This window comes from Melospiza georgiana, chromosome 5 (assembly GCF_028018845.1).
Source record: "Melospiza georgiana isolate bMelGeo1 chromosome 5, bMelGeo1.pri, whole genome shotgun sequence".
NCBI classification, from domain to species: Eukaryota; Metazoa; Chordata; class Aves; order Passeriformes; family Passerellidae; genus Melospiza; species Melospiza georgiana.
The window spans coordinates 72,442,768-72,451,896 of record NC_080434.1 but is presented as its reverse complement, the minus strand read 5'-3'; the positions used below and the strand labels follow the sequence as shown (position 1 = coordinate 72,451,896).

Genomic DNA, 9,129 nt, shown 5'->3' with positions numbered 1-9,129 from the left:
TGGGGCGGAGGGAAGGTGTGTGCCGGTCACTGAAGGTGACGGGTGTGAGGGGGGAAGGAGCGGGAGCGGGGCGGGCGAGGACTCCGGGGGTGTGAGGGACACCGGCTCCGGTGAGAGATCCCGGTTTCGGTGAGACATCCCAGCGCTAGCGCGGGATCCCGAGTCCCGTGAGACATCGCGGCTCCGGTGTGGGATCCCGAGTCCCGTGAGACATCCCGGCTCCGGTGTGGGATCCCGGCTCCGCTGCGGCCGCCGCCTCCTTGGGCGGGACCCGGCGCGGCCCCGCCCGGCGCAGCGTGGCCATGGCGGCGGCGGCGGCGGCCCGCGGGGCCCTGGCGGGTCGGTACCGGGGCGGTGTCGGGGCTGACTGGGGCTGTCTGGCGGGGATGTTTGTGCTGAAGCTCTCCCGTGTCCCCGCAGGGATCCTGCGCCGCTGGGTTCCCCGTGCGCTCCCGCTCAGCGCCCCATCCGCCCGGTGCGTCGGGCACGGACCGGCCCCGGCCCCGGCCCCGCTCTGGACCCCGCGGCTGCTCGGCGAGAACCGGCCCCGGGCAGGGACCCCCTCGGTGCTCAGCAGGTGCGGCCGCGCAGCTTCTCCCTCGTGCCAAAAATCCTTAAAAGGGGTTTCAGTTTTTCTCTATATATCTTATATCTGTGTACCTAATATATATTTTTATTTGCATACCTTACATGTTTTAGATGTATTATATTGTTTCACATAAATATAAATAATTTGAATTACCATATATTTCAAATATATATATATATATATATATATATATATATATATATATATATATATATATATATATATATATAAAGAACTATATTTTATATTAAAATATATTTAGAAGTATATCTTTTATTCCACTACGTATGCATTACAAAATATGCAATATACGGTGAATTCATGTATCCTATAATATATATAATTTATCGTGTGCATTAATATTATATTGTTAATATAGTCTATGTTATATTTAATAATATAATATATAGTACTATATAACACTGCTTTTAGTCGATTGAAAAAAGGTGCTCTGTGTGGAATAATAAGTTTGAGCTGAATTTTGACAAGACTCCAGCCCTGCCATTGGTATTCTGCACCCATTAGGTGCTGTGCTGTAATATTTAAGGAGTCCTTGTTACCCTTCAAACAAGCCACAGCTCTTCTGATCTCTCTATGTGTGATAAAGGCAGTAATTTCTTTTATAAAAAGGTGTTTCGTTCCTGTTCTGTTTCCCTCTTCATTTTGGGCTTGGTTTGGTTTCTTTTAGTGTCACACCTCTACTTCCAAGTTTACTCCAGCAGCCAGCGAGGACCCTCACCTACTGCAGCCTGCGGAAGGGAAAGAGGAAAAGTGTGAAATCTGTGGTCAAAAGGTTCCTCCGGCTGCACAACGGCCTCTGGGTGAGGAGAAAGGTGAGATGTTTGGGATAATGAGGGCCTGTTCTTTACAGTCAGGGTAAAGTGTAATTGTTTTCCTCCCCTTGGAGGGCAGTGGCTGGTGTGGAAGTTAAAAAAAGCTCTGTAGAGAGACTCCATTTTCCCAAAGTGAGGGATTTATCCAGGTTTGCTGAGCAGTGTGGCTGTGTTTGTGCACTTGCAGTGACCTATTAAGAAATTTTTTTTGGGGTGTATGTTTTCTCCTGACAGGCTGGTTATAAGAAGAAGCTGTGGAAGAAGTCAGCTGCCAGGAAGAAGCGTTTGAGGGAGTTGGTGCTGTGCACCAGGACACAGTGTAAGCTCCTGGATAAAATGACCACCTCCTTCTGGAAAAGGAGGACCTGGTACGTTGATGACCCCTACCAGAAGTACCACGACCGCACCAATCTCCGTGTGTAGAAATCTGGGGTTTGCACATCTCTGGTTGTGTGGCATGCTCTGGGTTTTGGAACATGCATCTGTAATGCCTGTACTTTTTAAAATAAAAATCTGAGCAGAATTATGGGAATCAATGCCCACAATAAAGGAATACTCGAATTTATCTTCATCTGCTGTTTGTTTTAGCAGAGGTCAGGCTGGTCACCTACACATTCTCATGTCTGGTGGTTTCCTGTGATTGTCTGTCATGGAGGAATACACTAAACAGCACTAAAAGTGAATAATTCAACATACTTCATCTTAATTTTTTAAATAGATGTGTTTCAATAACCCCAGAATCGATTTTTCTGTATCCATACTAAGTGGTGGCTCACTGGATGGAGTCTTCTGGGGAAGGGGAAAAAGGAAAGCAGGGTCCATCTTAGCATTGTTGCCTGTCACAATAACACACTATTGCCTTGTGTCCATGCTAGAAAGTGCAGGGAAAAAAAAAAAAAAAAAAAAACAGACCAGAGTTTCATAGCTACATGCTGGTTTTATAACTGATTTTAAAATGTATTGGCCACCAGCTTTCATTGCAGGACTCAGATTTTGTGTCCTCTGTTGGTTTTTGAGTAGTAGAATCTGTTCTTTGTGTCCTGCACAACATCAGAGTAATTTCTTGTTTTTTGCTTTAAGTGTAAATAGACCTCATACTGCACATTCCTGGTCACACATAAATAGAACAACCCCCAGGGTTTATCATGGAGCCTCTTTGGAGTGAGCAGATCAACTGGACCCTGTTTTTGCTAAGGCTTGGATCAGATGTTTTCTCTACAAAGCTGATACTCCAGAGTGTATGAAAGCAGTACTTTAAAGCATTCCTTGATCCCATTTTTGAGCAGAGTCCCTGGTGCTCAGCCCCAGAGCTGCCTGTATAGCAGAGGTGGTTTGCTGTACAAGGCTGTAGCATTGTAATGAATTCACTAGTTACTCAGAGTGTTCAGTAGCTGTATTTTGTTCTTTTTTCCAGTTCATGATACAGAAAGTTCTGAAGGACATGCAGCACTTAGTGAATACATCTATATACAGTCAGCCAGAATTCAGATAAAAATAATACAGCAATCAAAGTGATTATTCTGGCCTGCCAGATACATTGAACAGACTAAAGATGTTTGGTTTTGTTTTTTGTTCTTTTTTTTTTAATAAAGAAAAGATTAAGACTTTATTCAAGATGTATTTCAAGCAGTATAACAAAACCAGCAAAACATCAAACCTTTGGAATACAGTTGTAATGGCCGTCCTTGTGAGGCATCGAGTGTACCATTGTATCACAGACCTTTTCTACCCATCACAGGAAAGAAATCACACCAAGTGCACAATTATGAGCCTTAAATAGTTTGTCTAAACGCAAATCCCGACGTGTTCTCTGCTAGTTCAAATGTGCTGGATGCAAAACAGGAACCTGAAACTAACAGCAAAAGGGAGACTGTGGGTGAGGAGCACAAGGGTTGATCACGACACGAGGACTCGCCGGCAGCCAGAGGCAGCAGGTTGTTTACAGGAGGAGCTCTCTCCCTCCTCACAGGAATAAATTGCCTGATTCTCTTCCCTTCTGTGCTGGGTTTGCACTTCCACGAGGTTTTTAGGTTGATTCATTCCAGGGTGACAGGGACACACATGAAGTCTATCTTGTTTCTGGTGGGATCCTGATTCAGCAGTTGGTGACTGCTGGAGCTGCGCTGATGCTGACCCCTACGGCAGGAGGGGAGGCACAGAGGGGAGCACTGGGCTGCTCCAGGCTTATTTCTTCATAACTCTTTGAGTTTATGGTAAACTGGGGAGGTCATTCACAGGCCTCTTTACTACAGACCACCTCCAGCTGCAGTTTCCCTCCCCTCAGCCTCAATTTTATGTGATTAAAATAATGCACGTTTCACTGGAGCCTTGAGCTGGATAAAGGCTGTTTCCTAGGGCTGGCCTGTTCTCCTCAGAGTTCCACTCTCTCAGCCCTCTCTGAGACACAAGGAGGTGCTGCCTGCCCTACAGGACTGATGGTAGGGGCCAGCTGCCTGAAAGGCCCCAAAACTGGGCCAGATCTGCTGTTTTAAACCATCAGCTGAAAGATTGCTTGATTTTAGGAGGGGAGATCTGGAAGTGCACACCCAGAGCTGGAGCAGGAAGGGGGCTGAGAACTGCTCCTTTCCAACACATGCCTGGAAAGCATCTGTCCGTCCGTCCATCCATCCATCCATCCATCCATCCATCCATCCATCCATCCATCATCCATCCATCCATCCATCCATTCATCCATCCATCCATCATCCATCCATCCATCATCCATCCATCCATCCATCCATCCATCCATCATCCATCCGTCCATCCATCCATCCATCCATCCATCCATCCATCCATCATCCATCCATCCATCCGTCCGTCCATCCATCATCCATCCATCCATCCATCATCCATCATCCATCCATCCATCCATCCATCCATCATCCATCCATCCATCCATCCATTCATCCATCCATCCATCATCCATCCATCCATCATCCATCCATCCATCCATCCATCCATCCATCCATCCATTCATCCATCCATCATCCATCCATCATCCATCCATCCATCCATCCATCCATCATCCATCCGTCCATCCATCATCCATCCATCCATCCATCCATCCATCCATCCATCCATCCATCCGTCCGTCCGTCCATCCATCATCCATCCATCCATCCATCATCCATCATCCATCCATCCATCCTTCCATCCATCCATCCATCCATCCATCCATCCATCCATCATCCATCCATCCATCATCCATCCATCCATCCATCCATCATCCATCCATCCAACAATCCATCCATCCATCCATCCATCATCCATCCATCCATCATCCATCCATCCATCATCCATCCATCCATCCATCCATCCATCCATCCATCCATCCATCCATCATCCATCCATCGATCCGTCCATCCATCCTGCACACCCCTGTTTGCCAGGAGGGGTCAGCAGCAGCACACGAAGGCGAGAATCACCGAACCGGCCTCGCTCCTTGGCAGAGGCTCCAGAGGAAAGCTGGAACAAAAGACTTCAGGGGTGGTGTTTATCCAGGGGTGGTGTTTATCCAGGGGTGGTGTTTATCCAGAATGAACACAGCAGCTGTGACACCGAGCTGGCAGCCTGGGGCAGCCCCTGTAAACAACCTGTGCGAGGAAGGTGAGGAATCAAAGCGAGTGGCCGCTCTCGTCTGCACAGAGCACTGGAGCACAAGGAGCACGAGTGCACGAGGTCAGGCATTCACATTTCTGGCTATCTAGATGCAAATATACAGCTCTGTTGATAATACAGCTTTTCTTTTCCAGAGATATGAAAAGGTTTATTTTTTCTCATTTATACAGTGAATGTTTTGAGAGATATAAGGCAACTCCCTTGTCAACATTTCACCTCAGCACTTAAGAAATGCTAAACAGTCAAGTTTACAGTAAAACAGCAGATTAGACGCACATTAAATAGTTTTAGTGAGAATCAATGTTAATACAGCGTGGCTGAGATTAGAACTTGTCAGATGTTATGCAGCTCTATGTTGTTGGGGTTATTTGGCATAATTGAGTGCAAACTTGTCAGCTTCTTTTTTATCTTACAGCAGCCCATTGCATAGCAGGGAAACATGGCTTGCTTGCAACAGGATTTTATTTTCTGCTAACAGTGCAGGCAGTTTTCCTATTTCTTTTTAATGTTAGCCAAAAGAAATCAAATAAACTCTAAAGCTGCTTAGAAGTAAAATACATAAGCTTAGCTTCTCAAAGCTTTTGCTGAGTTATCTTCCAGGGACCAACTCTTCTGTAACTGCTCTTTAGACAGGTTTGTTTGGGTTTTTTTTTTAAATTTACTTTCTGAAGAATTTTTCAAAATTTGCAAAATATGACTGAATCAGCACGTGGAAATAAAATTCTCAGGTAATGAGGCCAAATACTGTGGCAGACACAGGAAACACCTGCTTGATTTTCCATTTCCTAGCCAGGTCAGATAAACATTTCTCTGTGTGTGTATTTTATTTCTTTCTGCCCCACACATGTAGGAAGCTGTGGGGGTGACCTCAGGGATCCACCAGATGTGCAGCTGGGATATGGATGCACACCTGGCACAGAAATGGTTTCAAAGGCCACTTCAGAGTTACCTCCGAGCCTGGCACACTCCAGTTGGCTTTTGGCACCCTGGGCTGCTGCACCTGAGCCAGATGAACAGTGACACCATGGAGCCCCTGTGCTGATCCACTGGTGATGGCACATCCTACACAATGCTAAATTCCTTTCTAGTCTATGTGACAGGTCCAAGAGCAAACACAAAGGGTCACGTAATTAACTGATGTGTGAATCTCACATGCTCAACACTTACAAGAGACACCAACTTGAAGCACAAATACACAAACCCTACCATGTCTTCCTCTTCTTTTATATTTCCCATTTATATATGGATACAAATAAACCACTCCATCTGGTTCTTGTGGTTCTAACCAAACTCCATGCTAGAGGAGAAACTCCAGGCTTCAAAAAGCAGCTCAGACCCAGCACCTCCTCTGCTCATGCCAGCAGAGCAGCAGCAGAGCAGAGTGCTGTGACTGGCACTGTTGTAGCAGGGAAGAAAGATGTGTTTACCCCTGGAAATGCATCACTAAAGCCATTCTAATTTCTGCTGCTGCAGCTTGCTCAAGCCTGGCTTGCTCACACTTTAGAACTCACAGTAGAACATGGGCCACAAGTGGTGGGATTTAGTTCTTCTACGCATCATTTTCCACAAAATACTCTCCTGGCTCAGGCTGATTGGAACTCGGACTCCCCCTTCATTATATCATCGAAACAATTTTCTTTTCTCTTGCACGTCACTTCCTCATCCTCTGTAAGTGGTCTTGTCTCTGTGGGTTTAGCACAATGGTTTTCTCAGAACATGTGATTTAGTTGCAGAAAAACTCAGTTGCAGCTCAGCTTTCTCTAACAAATCTTGGACATTTTGTACAGTCAAAGTACTTTGACATTTGTTACATCATTCACAGTCTTGAGGAGGAAGGGAGGAAAGAGAAATCCATGGGTTCTGCAAATCCACTTCATCCATGATAAAGCCATAAATAAATACACTGTCAACGTAGCATGATGAGTAACTGAATATTGTTGTTGTTGTTATTATTGCTCTGGGCATTCACAGAGCAAGAGCGATGCAGACACAAATGAAACTGGAAATGTACACTGTGGGTGGGTGCACTCTGCAAAGCCAACCAGGAGCCCTCACGGGCAGGTGCCTGCCAGACTGTCCTACCCACAGCAGGGACAAACAGCAGCAGGTGCCACAGAGGGACGTGGAGAGAGGAGAAAGGCCATGTCTGCAGTGCTGCACATCAAAGCACATCCAGCCCACCGCTGCTTCCTAGGTTATCAATGAGTAGCTCTTTAAGGCAGAAGAGAGACATTCTGTGGATCTTGGTGCTATTGGCTCATTGCACTCACATTGTTTCAGTGGCAGAGGACGAGGTACTTTTCTTCCTGAAGCGAGGTCTGAGAGTCCTAGGCGGTGCCTGCAGAGAAACAAGGCAAAACTTCAGAGGCTTAGCAGGAAACATCTTTTTCTTCCTTACAACACACCCATCTTTGTGAGACCTTTGTGAATAGGATCCCACTCCTCTCATGAAGTAATGCAATCTTCAGTTTGGCCCTGAAGATGAGCAATAAATGGCCAGGCGAGGACTAATCTCTTTAAAAACCCTGTTGTACACCCAGGTGTAATCAACACATTCCCCTCTGGTGCTAGGTTAGAGGTGTGGCTAAGGATTGCTAATAGCTCAACAGCTGAAAAAGCCAGGTCAAACTGGTGCCATTTACAGCTGCTCAGGGATCCAGAGAGCAAACTGGTGGCAGGGAGCCAGCTCTGGTGTCTCCCAGCCCATCCTGCCCTGTCCAACCCATCCTCAGCTCTTTGGAGGGTACAGTTCATGGCATTACAGAGCTGAAGGGTTTCCCACGATGGAACACACCAGGACTGTAATTCTCATGAGGCAGAACTCCTTAAAATCACGCCCTTGCTTGGGAAAGAGGCCAGACAAAATCTGTTGGAATTATTTTAGAATCCAGCTATTGGAATTCTGCCTTGTAGTCAGCTGGTGCAGAGCTTTCACAAGGAGCCCTGACTGCCCAGGAGGAGGCAGACTAAGTCCAGGAATTTGGTTTCCTGTGGTTAACCCTGTTCTCCAGACTCTGACAGACATTAGGCCAGCAAACAAACGAAAGAAAAAGCCCTAATCTGGTGTGGGGTGGTGTCTCATGAGCTTCACAACAAGAAATGGTCATCAGATGTTGTAACAGGCATGGATTCTCAGTGTGGAGGCAAGTAACACTGCAAGGCGTGGTAGGATCTTCTACTCCATTTACATAAACATCCAAAGCCTTGCTTTCTTAATAGCATTAACCCATATTTAAGGACCTGACAGGACCAAAGCAAGGACTTTTCTGTTTTACAGGACTTTCAAACCCAAAACCATGCCACATTTCTGCATTCCCATGATGCAGCAATGTATAACTATTCACATAGACAAGGGACTGCAGCACAGCGAGGTTTTGTTTAGATTACACCTAAATCTCCATTTTTTTCTAGCTTGACCATAACCCCAAGTAGTTTCTCACAGAGACGGGATTAATCCAACACTTCACCCCATCTTCCAAGCCTGAAATCTTACCCCAGTTGCCTGCAGTGAATCCCTGAGAGCACAGCAGATCTGGGTGGGATCTGGAGCAGAGGAGAGGAGCAAAGCTGCTGTGCACTTACAGCAGCAACGGATCCCACACCACACCTGGATCCACAGCTGCTCAGAGGAGCTCTGTGTGAACCAGGAACCCGGGGACACAGCCAGACAAACAGAGCAGCACCTCCTGCAGCCTGGGAGAAGGCTGCTCTTGGGGAAACCAAGTGGCTCTTGAAGCAAAGCTGCCATTGACTGCACAGCCAAGGCTCTTAAACGGGGCATGAACAGCTTTGGGAGGCCACTGCACAGCTCTGGGAGTGGCTGGAGAGGCTGCACCTTCCCATGGCCACAACAGAGCAGCCCAGAGTTTGGTGACAGCCCAGCAGAAGGGATTGCAGCTGCTGGCCAAACCACACAGCTCTGCCCCCTCACACTGAGCCAGGGCAAGGACCTGGGGGGAACAAACTCAGCTTCCCACAGGGGGAGATGCCAGCTGTGCCTCCACCCACCCTGCCCACATCTGCAAGGAGTCTTTGCCTACAGCATCTCCCACACAGGTTCTATTTCCTCCATAAGGAAATGTCGCTAAA

General features: G+C 46.9%; 2 protein-coding genes across 2 annotated transcripts in view; one reads left to right on the top strand and one right to left on the bottom strand.

The window, feature by feature from the left end:
- The first annotated feature begins 302 nt into the window (after nt 1-302).
- On the top strand, nt 303-1,987 carry MRPL35 (mitochondrial ribosomal protein L35). Its single transcript, XM_058025208.1, has 4 exons — nt 303-339; nt 421-577; nt 1,278-1,422; nt 1,657-1,987. Exons 1-4 carry the CDS (start codon nt 303-305, stop codon nt 1,843-1,845), a joined length of 528 nt encoding a protein of 175 aa, XP_057881191.1. The 3' UTR covers nt 1,846-1,987.
- A 2,709-nt stretch (nt 1,988-4,696) lies between these two features.
- The window catches only part of REEP1 (receptor accessory protein 1), a 69,554-nt gene continuing 65,121 nt past the window's right edge, over nt 4,697-9,129 (bottom strand). The window contains exon 7 of the mRNA XM_058025095.1: nt 4,697-7,378. Within this exon, the coding sequence (XP_057881078.1) occupies nt 7,368-7,378 (11 nt within the window). The 3' untranslated portion in view covers nt 4,697-7,367. The remainder of the gene's footprint in view (nt 7,379-9,129) is intronic.

Coding starts and splice junctions, on each gene's coding strand:
- MRPL35 (XM_058025208.1), top strand. CDS start 303: ATGGCGGCGGCGGCGGCGGCCCGCGGGGCCCTGGCGG. Junction 340..420: donor GGCCCGCGGGGCCCTGGCGG/GTCGGTACCGGG, acceptor GTGTCCCCGCAG/GGATCCTGCGCCGCTGGGTT. Junction 1,423..1,656: donor GCCTCTGGGTGAGGAGAAAG/GTGAGATGTTTG, acceptor TTCTCCTGACAG/GCTGGTTATAAGAAGAAGCT.